The 13,991-nt window shown below is 35.7% G+C and overlaps 1 protein-coding gene across 11 annotated transcripts in view; it reads left to right on the forward strand.

Moving 5' to 3' along the window:
• The first annotated feature begins 2,821 nt into the window (after positions 1 to 2,821).
• Positions 2,822 to 13,991, forward strand: part of ZMYM6 (zinc finger MYM-type containing 6) — a 40,346-nt gene continuing 29,176 nt past the window's right edge. For 6 of the 11 annotated variants that reach the window (XR_005083092.2, XR_005083091.2, XM_037149345.2 and 3 more), the window contains exons 1-6: positions 3,043 to 3,675; positions 4,061 to 4,226; positions 8,233 to 8,317; positions 8,771 to 9,020; positions 11,977 to 12,151; positions 12,250 to 12,441. Coding sequence is in view for 9 of the 11 variants with exons in the window: in XM_037149345.2 (XP_037005240.2) it covers positions 4,134 to 4,226; positions 8,233 to 8,317; positions 8,771 to 9,020; positions 11,977 to 12,151; positions 12,250 to 12,441 (795 nt within the window). In the remaining 2 variants the exon portion in view is untranslated. Of the gene's footprint in view, positions 2,966 to 3,042; positions 3,676 to 4,060; positions 4,227 to 4,353; positions 4,398 to 8,232; positions 8,318 to 8,770; positions 9,021 to 11,976; positions 12,152 to 12,249; positions 12,442 to 13,991 lie in introns of those variants that run through there. The other 5 variants (XM_037149349.2, XM_037149347.2, XM_037149348.2 and 2 more) reach the window with 5 other exon arrangements.

Below are 13,991 nucleotides of genomic sequence, written 5' to 3' on the forward strand. Positions count from 1 at the left end.
AGTGTATAGCATAATGAAGATACAGATACTCAACATTGCCATTTCAATTTAACCCGTGACTAGAGGTTTAAGGCAATGTAACAGATTTTAAAAAATGAAATAAAAGTTACATGCTTGAGAAGAAAGAAATAAATTTGTTGTTATTCTCTATATAGTTGGAAACTTAGAAAATTTTAAAATACAGAGTCTGGCACAAATAACTCCCCTTTTTATTATGAAATCATAAACATGTAATTCTGTAATATAACAATATCACATTCAAGCACACAATATAACATTTTAGGTGAAATGTTCAAATTAAAACTATAAATCACTATACCCATATTATTACCCTACCAACCACACTCAAGTGGGCCTTACTTCTGCCAGACTCTGTATATGGATAAAAGTATACATATATATGGATAAACTATTTGTACTAATAACTGAACTTAGTGAGAGTGACAGCTTCAAGACCAATATACAAAGGTTAATTGTAATTCTACATTTATACTGAAAATTATTTAAAATATTAAATCTTACCATGTAAATGACCATAAAATATCAAAGATCTAGAATAAACAAAAAAGATGTGAGATCTCTACACTTAAAAAAACTATAAAAACATTAAGAAGAATTACAGACACCTAAATAAAGAGATACCATTTCATGGATTGAAAGATTCAATTGTATGTAATGCTATCTTAGTTTCCTAGACCTGCTATAACAAAGTGTCACAAACAGAAATTTATTGTCTCACAGTTCTGGAGGCTAGAAGTATAAAATCAAGGTGTCAGTGGAGCCTTGGTCTCTCTGAAACCTGTATGTGGGAATCCTTTCTTGCTGTTTTTAGCTTCTGATGTTTCTCACCAATTCTTGGAATTCCTTGGCTTGCAGCTTGAACCTCTGACTCAGATGTCTCCTGGTTTTCTCCCACCAAGTGTTTCTACTCTACTTCCAAATAAGGACACATTCTGAGAATTAGGACTTCAACTTATGTTTTTGGAGGACACAATACAACACAATGAATAATAAATGCCAATTCTCAAAAACACGTCTATAGCTTTAGTGCATTACTAACCAAAATCCTAGCTGTTTCTAAAGTTTATAAGGAAAATTTTGTTGCATTTGGCAAGCTGACTCTAAAATTTATATGAATATGCAAAGCACCAAGAAAAGTCAAGACGAACTTGAAGAACATAATGGGATTTATTATAAAGCTGTTATAGAAATTAAGGCTGTGGCGTTTCCACAAAGAGAAACAAAAGGAATACACAACACAGTCGTGAAAAAAACCCACACCTTCATAGGCAAGTTATATATGTAAAGGTAACAATATAGAGCATTAAGAAAAGGACAGACTTTTCAAAAATAGCATTTAGCGCTAGCTGGAGTGGCTCAGTAGATTGAGTGTGGGCCTGAAAACCAAAGGGCTGCCGGTTCGATTCCCAGTCAGGGCATGTACCTGGGTTGTGGGCCAGGACCCCAGTGGGGAGGTGTGTGAGTGGCAACACATTGATGTTTCTTTCCCTCTCCCTCCTTCCTTTCCCCTGTCTCTGAAAGTAAATAAATAAAATCTTTAAAAAATAGCATTTAATCAGTTTAATTCACATGACAAAAATGAAATTTGACTTACCTCACACCATACACAAAAACCAACTTTAGGTGGATTGTAGATCTAAATAAACAAATAACAGTTTCAGAAATTGATAAGGACCTTTGGTAGGAAGACATTTCTTAACAGAATACCAGAACCGCTGAGCATAAAGGTCTTTTATGTTCATCAAAAGGCACTAATAATACAGTGGAAAGGTTGCCCACTGAATGGGAGAAGATAATTGTAATACATATGTATATTCAACAAAGGATTCATATCCAGAATACATATCTGTAAGAAAATGGTTGACAATCCTATACAAAAATGGGTAAAAGACTTGAATAGGCACTTCCTAAAAGAGGATATCCAGAGACTCAAAAATATGAAAATACACTCAACTATTTGAAACCTGGGAAATCCAAATTAAGACCACAATGAAATCCAAATTAAGACCACTATACCCACATCAGAATGGTTAAAACTGAAGATATGTACGGTAGTAATTATCTTTAATTTTAGGATGTGGGGGAACTGGAACTCTCATACATGGCTGGTGGAGTGCAAACTGAAACCAGTACTCTCTAAAACTGTTTGGTATTATTCAGTTAAATTTTACAAATACATAACAAGAAACTTCACTGCTAGCATATACACATGTGTGCTGCAAAAAAACAGGAATACTCACAGCAGCATTATTCCAAAAATTGGAAACAAGTCAAACGTCCATCCATAGCAGTTGGTTAAATTGTAGCATATTTATAAAATGGAATACTACACAGGAGTCAAAAATGAATCAATGACAGCCTCACAAATCATAGCTGTATTTCCAAAACAACGTTGAATGAAAAAAATACCAAATCTTGACTTCGAACAATTTGATTAATCTCTTCACTTGCGTCTCCCAGATAAAAATTTGTACCTCTTTGGGCTTTGGTGAGGACTAAGTGGTATGATGCATGTCAAATGCTTAGTTAAGGTTTTGGCCTAATAAATACTAGCTATCATTTATTATTATGTTCTTTCTGGAAATGAACATTAAAGAATGCTGCAGAGCACTTATTACGCCATGTAACGTCTCTAATATTCTCCCACAAATCCCTTCCTCTACCTTTACGCAACTGGGTCTTGGTTTCTTTAAGAAGTCAACCATAACTAAGGAAAGAGGAATGCTGGGAAGAACCTCTCAGCCCAGGACTGGAGCATGACGGGAAAGGGGGCGGGGTCTAAAGCGGCGCACGCGCAGTTATTTGAGCATTACGCGTGATGGATCACGCCGAAGAGTCCCAGTAAGAGAAGATAATTCTCTTTTTAAGAACTGGGCTCGGGTTCTTGGGTCCTGTTACTTCTTTTCCAGCCGGTGCTGCCCGGCAGTACGGAAGCGACCAGAAGGTAAGCGCATCCGGTGGCGGCGGGAGGCGATGTGTAGGGCGGAGTCACGCCACGTGATGGGGCGGGAACCGGCCCGGGGCGGTGCTGGACGGACTGCGCTTCTGAGGCGGTGCGGATTTCGCCGAAAGCTCTGACTGGAGTTTTTGGGTTGCCTCTTCTCCAACCGATGCGACGTTGCAGTGCTTGTACTCGGTGACGCGCGTGGGAATTATTGGTGCGGCCAAGAGTTTCCGAGCGAATACGACACCCGAAGGAGAGATGATCGCTCCTAGATTGTTATTACTGTGGCAGGTGGACCAAAGTTCCCATCTAGTTTTCCTCACAGGCTTTTAAACCGGTTGTCCATTCGAAGCCTGGCTTGCCTACCTAAAAACAACTTCGTGGAGCTACCTTTTTGCGTCAGGTTTACTACGTCCCGTTTAGTATTACTATTATAGGAAGGAAAAGCGCTGAGTGGCAAATAGAACTTCCTGTTTACAGGAGGGCGAAGGTGAATCAGAGCTCAAAGGGACTCATCCCTGGGCATGGAGCCCATGGAGACCGTGAAACGTGCGGGTGGTCCCCCTTATGGAAGGAGTACCTATTGTTCACCTGTGATGGCGTCTTAGGCTAAGAAATGGGGGGTCTCATATGGAAGCCTGCAGTAAAGGCTGAATTAGAGGTGGGGTGGGTAGCGCAATGTGCCCCACTTCGGGAAATGAAAATCTCAGGTGGGTCTCCAAGAACTAATTTTCATGGAGTCAAAAACTATTTCTGAGTCATTTCCTTAAGGGCTGCTAACTTCCTCCCATGCCTTCCTTGGTCTGCAGGTCTCATTCCCTGTGTAACTTTCAAAATGTGAAAGACCAGAGTACTTGTCTATAAAGATACTAGGGAAGTGGGAGCTAATGCCAGAAACTGTTTTCTTATGTGAAGGTAGCTACTAAAGGAGCGGAAGGCAGGAAGAAAGAATAGAGTTAGTCATGGCCCCAGAAAAGCTTTTTTTCCAAATGCTCAACCTTAAAGACTTGTGCTCAAACACAAATCTTTTAATATAGATAAACACGAAAAAACAAAGAATAAACACGAGTACCAATCCTTTATGTTGTGTTTTAGGAGCCCAGCTATCCATTACCAAGAAGGAATCTATTAGTTTAGACTGGGGATTTCCTTTCCTAAAAAAGTTAGAATGAAAGAACCTTTGGATGGTGAATGTGGCAAAGCAATGGCACCACAGCAGGGCCTTCTGGAAAAAATTAAAGAAGAACCTGACAATGCTCAAGTAAGAATTTCATTTTACTTAAAAATGTTTTATTCCTCCTTTTGTATTGGGTGAACTGAAATGTTTAGTTAGATAATTTCTAGCTTGTAAATTAAAGCGACCCCAACTGATTATTTTTTCTTTTTAGATGAGTAAGTCATTTTTCTTCTCGTTGAGTGAAAAAAGATCTTGGTAACTATATGATATTTCATTTTGTAAAAAAGTATGTGTTATCATTGTCCCATGCTTGGTACCTTTTTTCCCCCCCAAATTCTCTTATATCTGCCAGGAGTTTCTCTTTGTTTTCTTAAGTATTGCGGTGTACTCTGTGCCAGGGGATCCAAGAGGTGACCAAAGTCACCTTGGTCCCTTCCCTCATAGAGCGTACAGGTTGGTAGGGGAGATAGACATTATACAAGTAATTGATCAAATAACATATAATTATAAACTATGACAAGTGCTCTGGAAGCACAGTATAAAATGGAGAATCTGACCTAGTTTTGATGGGGACAGAGGCTGACTAGGAAAGGCTTCCCTAAGGGGCAGATTTGTGAGCTGAGTTATGAAGAACGAATAGACTAGGCAAAGACAGGGGAAGTGTTCCAGACAGGGGTCTGTATGTAGGAAAGCCCTGAGTGGAAAGGTGTGTGGCTCTTTTGAAGAACTACAAGACCAGTGGGCCTGGAACAGAAAGGTATGAAATGAGGATGATGATGGTGATGCTGATTACAGCAGTGCTAATAGATGGCATTAATATATCAATATGTAATACATATTGCATTTTAATGACATATTATATGTACTAAGGTTGTATCAGCCACCATTCTCACAACCATGTCATTCCCATTTTACAGATGAAGAAACCAAAACACAAAGAGGTCAAGCAGTTTAACCACAGATCACAGGTCATAAATGGGAAAGACTGGATTCAAATCCAGGTAGTCAGACTTAAGAGTCTATGCTATCTTGCTTCTAGAATGAGGCTCTGCAGGTAATTTGAGGCCAGATTATACGGGATCTTATGGACCTCGTTATGAATTTCAGTCTTTTTCTTGACAGTGATGGGAAGCCATTGTAGGGTTTTAAGTGGCAGAGTAAGTTAAACATGTTTGGGAAGAGTACCTGGTGTAGGGGACCCAGATTGAAAATTTATGGGAGTCGATATGGATAGACTAGTTAGTAGTTTTGGTAAGAAAGTTACTTATTTTTTCTTTTTGGACAGTTGTTTTAGTTTATACTCTGTAGTTAACTAATTTTATTTCATAGGGCCATATTATAAATATAAATAACAAAATAATAAATAATAGTTATTTTTCATTCCATCTGAAAGCCAGTATTTTTCAAGGACAGGAATGCAACTTAGATTTTGTCTCACTTCAACTTCACACCTTCCTAGAGTGCTGTGCCGAGAAGTCTGAGGAGTCTACAGGAATGTGGGGTGGGGGTGATGGCATCTATGACGCTTCTTTTTTCTCCATATGGTAGATTCTTTCTCCTCTTCTGCCAAAGTAACCATTTGTTGTCAGGTTTTGTGGATTGTACTTTTAAAATATTTTTGACTTTGTCTCTTTTTCTTCCTATTTCATTTGGACTTTTATAACAATTTTCTACTTTATCCTTTTCCCTTCAGTCACAGTCCTCATCAAAACATTGTATAGTAATGACATTGTAATCTGTAGCTCTGATGACATTAGTCCCTTTAAAGCCCTGTCTCCTCATGTGTGATAAAGCATAAACATTTTTTCAAAATGTTTTATTTATTTTTTTTAGAGAGGGGAAGGGAGGGAGAAAGAGAGGGGGAGAAACATTGTGTGGTTGCTTCTTCTGGGGACCTGGCCCGCAACCCAGGCTTGTGTCCTGACTGAGAATTGGACCAGCAACCCTTTGGTTCACAGGCACTCAGTCTACTGAACCACATTGGCCAGGGCTGATAAAGCATAAGATTTTTAGTGTGACACCTGAACTATCCATGTTTAGGCCTCTGTTTCCCTCTTCAGTATCATCACTCATCCTTCCCACTTTTCTAATCTATGCTTCTGTAGACTATTAGCATTTCACTCTAAAATATATTTTGTTGAGTTTTGTTTCCTTGCCTTTGCACTTGCTGTTTCTTCTGCCTGTGGTATCCTAATCTAGACAGCCTGGCAAAAATTTTCTCCTCTTTTAAGATACAGTTTCAGTGTCGCTCAGAGGTGAAATTAATTATTCTTTCTTTTCTATTGCCTAGTGGGTCATATAATATCTATTTTATAGATAAGGAAATTGAAACTAAGAAAGATTAAATAACTTGTTTGAGCCCAGATCACACCTATTTCTGTCTGCTGTCAGAACCCATAGTGTTCTGTTGTGTTATGTTTGCTGTGCTGGTCCTTGAGTATATAGATGTGGAAAAACAATTATGGTCCCTATCCATGGTGGATGTGGTCCTTCCACTCCAGTGTGTATGTGCAAGGGAAAAGGAAGGGTGTTAGACATTAAACAGATTATCACCCAAATTGATATGATGTATTATCACAGGTGCTATGAGTAAAAGGGAGATGTGAGAGACTTCAACAGAGGAACTTAATTTAAATTGGGGGCCAGGGTTTGAATTTATTATAGTAAATATGCTTTGTTGTATTGGTACATCTGTGGGGGAGATAACATAGGTTTTGGAACAGAGATAGTTGAGTTTGATAGTAAGTGCATCTGTGCACTTAGTGTCTTTCTGACTTTGACCAAATTGCTAAACATCTCTAAGCTTCACTTTCCTTATCTATAAAGAAGGTATCATATATTTCTTACAGTATAGGCAATAGATCATTTGGTGCCAGAATGGGTATCACGGCAGGTGGTAAATTAATGCAGTGGTTCCTAATTTTTGGCATATAACAGTTCAGAGAAATTTCAAAAGTAACTTTGAGACCTGCTATATCAGTCATATATTTTTGCTTTGTTTAGGCAGATTAAAAAATATAACTACCAGACCTGGCCAGGTAGCTCAGTTGGTTAGAGTGTCCTACCAGTACACCTGGGTTGCTGATTCCATCCCACATACAAGAGACAACCAGTGAATGCATAGTTGCATGGAGCAATGAATTGATGTTTTCTCCCTCCCTCCATCCCTCTTCCTGTTCCTCTCTCTCCAAAATCAATAAAATAAAAATGAAGAAAAATACAACTACCAGCCCTGGCTGGTGTGGCTCAGTGGATTGGGCGTGGGCTGCGAACCAAGGGGGGATGTCCATGGTTTGATTCCCAATCACATGCCTGGGTTGCGGGCCAAGTCCCCAGTGGGGGCCATGTGGGGGGCGGCCGCACATTGATGTTTCTCTTTCTCTTTTTCCCTCCCTTCCCATCTCTCTAAAATATTATCACCATTATTTCGGAAGTCATACTGTTTTTTAAAAGCTTTTTATTTTGAAAACTTTTTATTTTGAAATACATAAGGCTATTTTGATATCCCCCCAGAAAATAATTAGGGTGGTTGTGATCTCAGAATAAAGACAGTTTTTTACAAGATAGGTATATGTACTTTAGAAACTTTGTTTCATGATCGTATTTTATTTTAAAGAGTTTTAAAGAATATGTTACGGATAAATCTGATTTGGACTGTGATGAGTTTATGTGTAATGAGCAGAATGCATTGATACGCTGTTCTTTCTACTGTTAACAGATATGACAGCTGTAAGTCTCTTGACTAAAATCACTAGTTTTACAAACCATAAATTATTCAGATTGAATTTAATTTATTGTTCTCTTATAAACACAGCCTTAAAAAGGGTGGTGTTCAGCATCGAAAAGCTGAGTATTACTCATATAGGAAGATTACATTTGTCAAGTAGATATAACAATAATAAAAGATTTTCCGATTCTGAAAGATCCTTTTTGTAAAGATTAAATCTATTCTAATAACTTGTAAAATTTTGACTTGAGGTAGTTGTGAAGGTAGTTATGAATATAACAATTATTTTTTGCCTGAATTTCTTGTTTACTCAGACACTAACACTGTATTCATTTCTCTCTCTCTCTTTTTTTTTCATTCAAGGAGTATGGACACACCCCAAAGCCAAAAACTCAAGAAAGTGAACTGAAAATTAGTGCTGTGTTCTCAGTCAGTGACAGTCCTCTTGGTAAGAAATAGAACTGCAAAAGTTAATTACAATTAATATTTGTTATATTCTGACTAGTCAAATTTAGGGAAGGTGCCTCTTCATGTACATTTTTTCTTCCTTTAGATAAATCAGTGCTTTTCAAACTGGGTAGTTGGTCTTGACCAGCATTTTATAAGTGGAACAAAATAACATTATATCAGAGTGTGATGCGTGTAGTAAGGAAACATTATTTCATGAAACTTCTGTTTTAGGTATTAAATTATATTCACACGCACACACGTATGTACATAAATGGGTCTCGGGTTAGAATGTGAAATGTAGTTTTTACTATGGGTCTTGGTTTAAAAAGTTTGAAATCCCCTGTAGTGCTTATTGCCTCATTCATGTTGGATTTTAAGACTGATGGAATTATCCTAAAAATAGAGAATATGTATGTGTTTGTGTTGATACTAAAACTTTTTTTTTTAATAGCCCAACAGTTGACCCCAGGTTTCCAGTTTCCTCTTGCATCACCTGGACCAAGTCGATTGCTTTCTTCAGTTCCAGCCATAGCTTTGCAGATTGTTTGTTTTGGTTGTAAGACAATGCTTTATAAGGGGCAAACTGCGTATCATAAGACAGGATCTACTCAGCTCTTTTGCTCCGTGCAGTGCATCACCAGATATTCTTCACCTGTCTGCTTACCATCTCCTCCCAAGAAAACCTGCATAAACTGCTCAAAGTATAAAATTCTTAATTACATCCCCTTTTTACTTTTTTAATGTGTATATTGTTCAGTTCAAACATGCTGTTGTTAACTTTAAATCTCTTTAACACATTTCTGTGGGAATAGCTTTTTAGCAAATTGAGAAATTTGCAGATTCTAAAGTTTTGTAGTATTAATTAAATGACTTGATAAAAGTATTGCTTAAACCAGTTTTCCTTATCTCTTTCAGTTTAAATTTTAAAATGGAAAGAAATAACAAATGATTTGTGGAAATTGTAGTTTTACTCATACATATATTCTTAATCATGGACAACAACCATTCAAAATTATTTATCTTTAATGTTACTGAAGTATAGAATAAAATAATGCTACTCATAATATATAGTATATGAAAATTTTTTAATTCTTAGAAGATAAAAACTAAATGGCTACAAATATAATGTGTGTATTTCTAAAAAATCCTTGTGAGCTTTTGTTGGGAATCATTGTTGCTTTAAGTAATGCATAGATTCAGAAAGAGAAAGAAATAGCAGCAAAGTCAGGTAAACCTCCTTTTTTATGCTAGTACCTTTGCAGAATTCGGCATATTTTGCCTATTCCTGTGGAAATGTATTTCTAGGAATATGGTGTGTTGTCAGTAGTCACTAATTCAGAGCAAGAAAATTTAAGAGCTTGGTTTTAGATCATGGTTTTATTACTTATTTGCTATATAACCTTGTGCTAGACACTTTATTCTTCTAAGTCTCAGTTTCTTCATTGGCAGATAATATCTGCTTCCTCAGATTTTAATGAGACAGTGTTAGTACAGGACCTAGCACATAGGAAATGGTTAGTAAGTGGGATCTTAACTATTTTTATTAATAAAGTTATTATTATATATACTTACCATAATTTATAAACCCCTATTTTGTCTTTGGAGATAAAGGATAGTTTCTCTGTCTGCTTGGTGTGATGGCCTTACTTTTATAAGAGTAGGTCCTGTGCAAATGGAAATCTTCAACTGAAAGTAAAGAGGAATTTTAAAATATTTTACTTAGATACTAAAATTTTGTTTTGTTCTAAAATGCCATTTTAAAACCTTAGTTTAACTCTCTTGTGTCATTCTCATGAAGCTGACTTGGAAGAGTAAATTTAGTTTTCTGTTTTCAGATATTCTCTTTCAACATGTCAAATATCAAACAAAACAAATTAAAATTTAGAGGATGTAACACGGTTTATACATGCAAATGTATATATCTCTCTTTAACTGTCATTTGTGTCAAGGACATTTTACCTGCTTTTATTCAAAAACCTTTTAAATCTCTTGATTGGGCATTACCTTCAGAGCTTATGAAACACTCCTTTGGACTAACTTATATGACACTCTGTTTTTTTAGCATGCGTTTGATTTTTTCAAAATTTCCAAAGTTATTTGATGCTTTATCAGCTAACTATCATAGTTAAGCTTAATCATGCTGTTAAACATGCTGTTTAGCTATAAAATTAAGAATTTCTTCTTAGCACTCTTATAAATTAAAAGAGAAACTAGAAAAAAAGTTTGAGCCATGTTGTTGGAAGATGCATGGTTTTTCTTAGATAAATATTAAGGCATAACATTCATTTGGGTGCATAAGGTTTAGAATGCATGTATATTTATGTGCACAGATTTTCATTAAAGACATTCTCATTGGTTTACTTTTATATACATTATGGCACGGACAGGTTCTCATCAGTAAATAAAATTCTTTATTGCTCTGGTTTTAGAGAAAAATCACTTTTCAAAATTAGTAAATATAAGCATATCCACTTGGTTTCTAAGATTTACTGTTGCATTTTTAAGGGTAGGTGAGTTTTAGAAAATTAAAATACTTTATTATCATTGCTGCTTTTTCAAAGTTCACCATGGTATAGTTCTGTATATTAAAGGTACAGGATGTGAGGCAGAATAGAGAAGTGATTAATTCCATAGACTAGAATCTGACTGCTGGGATTTGTATTCTGACTTCACTATTTACCAGCTGTGTGACTTTGACCTTTCTGATTTGGTCTCCTCATCTATAAAAATGGTCATTATAATAATACTTCATAGAATTTTTCTGACAATTAAATTGGATAATTTGAGTAAAGGGAACAATGTCTGGCACATAGTAATTAGTACAGATTATTGTAATATATACTATTATTGCCATCACCTTTTTTTTAACTTCGTGGCCTGCACTAGTGTTTCTAATTATTGACTATTTACTTCAGTTTTTATACTTTTTAGAAGAATGGCAATACTTAGCCTCTGTTTTTACTGTTGGTGCTGATTGCAACGATGAACTCAACTCTAGGTTTCTCACAGAACAACTCAGTTATGTGTCTTTTCATTCTGTCTTCTGATACCATACCATGCCTTAGCAGTCCTTTCGTCATCTGTTTCTTTGCTGTCTTCAGTTATAGCTAAATTTTATTTATCATGTTAATATTTTTTATATTATGCTTTGGTAGTTCACCGTTTCCCATATCTTGCATTTCAATTTATTCTTTTTAAAACTTATTTCTTGCCTCATCCATATTTTTACTCCTGGCAGCCATTGGCGAGTAGGAGGACAAGTATTTCATGGTCTGGAGTTGGGGGATGGTTACTCATTTTGTTGGCTCCGTGACTGAAATCTGGTTGGAGCTGTAAGCTTCACTGTTTCTCTCATGGGATTTTAGCTGGATATATTTTTAAAATAATTCTTTTTTATACATTTATAAATTGTGTATTATAAACTCCATTTTATACATGAGGAAACTGAGATAGCAATTGCTTTTGTCATTGCCACTCAGCTGATAAGTAACAGAACTTAATCATTAAACGCAAGTCTCCAGATGCCCTGTGTGGGGTCATCCATTTTCTACTACACAATAGCTGTCCTTAGTAAATGTAGTTATTTTAGCTCACAGAGAGGAAGAGATTATAGTTATGAGGAACACATTTCATTTTGCCTTTGTTATTTATTTTTAGAGACATTTTAAATCCAAAGAATGTGATAGCAACTGGATTTGAAAATTCCTCTCCTAGCAAAGATTTCTGCAGCCAGTCATGTCTTTCTTCTTACGAGCTAAAGAAAAAACCTGTCGTCACCATATATACCAATAGCATTTCAACAAAGTGCAGTATGTGTCAGAAGAATGCTGACGTAAGTCACATTTTACCTTTATTAGGATTCTGCTCAAAGACCAGAGATTTTTCATTGGCTCTGCTTATTTTGTATGTGTATATGTTTTCATTTCCTAGATTCGATTTGAAGTGAAATATCAAAATGCGGTACATGGTCTTTGTAGTGATGCCTGTTTTTCAAAATTTCATTCTGCCAACAACCTCACCATGAACTGTTGTGAGAACTGTGGGAGCTACTGCTATAGCAGCTCTGGTCCTTGCCAGTCCCAGAAGGTTTTTACCTCAACAAGCATCACAGCATACAAGCAGGTATGAGGATCAACCTGCTGCATATGGTCAGGCCCACACCTTTGGAGGTGACTGTGCAGGGTGGAGTGCACAGTGAAAAAGAGTGAGCTCTTCCCAGTGTTGGTGCTGTATGAGTTGATTGTGGCAGTAAGATGATCTATGTGAACGAGGTCATTTTTAGGGTTTCTTTCATGGCCAGGAATTCACACATGTTATTTCATGATTTGCTGTATATGAGTCTGAAATTTGTTGTGACAGATAGATAATAAAGAAAACCCTCATATTACTGTAAATAAACTATAACTGAAAGTCACAAAATGCTAAAATCAATGAATCTGAAGCATATCTTTTCCTTTTAGAAAATATATTTTTTAATGTGTTTTGGCATGAATTGTAATTATTTTGGCATCATTGCCTTATTAGAATACTTAACTAATTTATTAAAATGAATAATGGGTTCATTTGATTACTAAATATATCAATTTGTGTTGATTTAATTATTATTAAATAGTTTGGGCTCTTTAAAAAGTACGTATTTAAAATAAGATGTAAGTTATTAAAATTTTTTTTAGTAAGCAAATAGTTTGATTTATATTTAATTCCTCTGAGTAGTTGGTGATAGACGTTCATCTTTGAAAGGTATTACTTTTCTAAGAGTCACAACTTCTGGCAATCTGGTTCCTACTGTCACAGAATCCATTTTTTTATATGATCCAAAAATCTATTTTTATATATATGATCCAAAAATCAGTTCTATTTCTAATTTTCTTAATGATACTGTATTCTATCAACTGTACTCTATAAATGATGTTGTTCTTTTACCAGGAAGATTATGTAATGAAACTTCACAATTGATATATTTTCACCATTTACTTCCCCATGTAATTTCTCACCGAGAAGCCTTATATTGTGTCAGTGACAGTATTACTGTAGTAGTTGGGAGCCTGGACTTTCGAATCAGATGAAATAAGTTTAATCTCTTACTTTTCTGTTTATCTGTTAATTTAATCTAATTAAAGGTAATTTAAACTTTTTGTTAATTTTTTAAAGTATCTTTGCTGTGTTTAAATAATTCTTTGATACAGTGCATATAAATAGTTTAACATGGGTCCTGGCTCTTGGTAAGCACTCATTAAATTAGTAATAATATTGGTAATCGATATACATAGTAGCCATTATTATTATTGTTTCTTAAAACGTGAGTAATCTTATGAGGAGTTTTTATTTTGAAACTCAGCTTGTAAACAAGCAGTTCTGCAAGATGACCTAATATACATTAAACATGATTTCTGTCTCCTCCTCCCAGAGGGTCTTACTAGTTAAGTAACCTTAAAGGTGCTAGACCCTTCCTAGATTGATGTCCAAGTCTGTGCTGAGATGGCCTTTTGGTTCATGGATTACCTGGTCTTCTGTGATTATTTGCAATGAGAAAAGTATGACTATCTAATTCATTACTTTTAATGTGTTTTGTTGTTGTTAGTATATCTGAGTAGTTACTGATTTTCTTCCATTTACATTTTATTATTGTATGAAAGAACCTACTTTTCTCATATTCCAACTTTCAGAAAAGT

The sequence above is a fragment of the Artibeus jamaicensis genome, unplaced genomic scaffold (genome assembly GCF_021234435.1).
Source record: "Artibeus jamaicensis isolate MK-2021 breed Jamaican fruit bat unplaced genomic scaffold, CSHL_Jam_final scaffold_847, whole genome shotgun sequence".
Classification (NCBI taxonomy): Eukaryota; Metazoa; Chordata; class Mammalia; order Chiroptera; family Phyllostomidae; genus Artibeus; species Artibeus jamaicensis.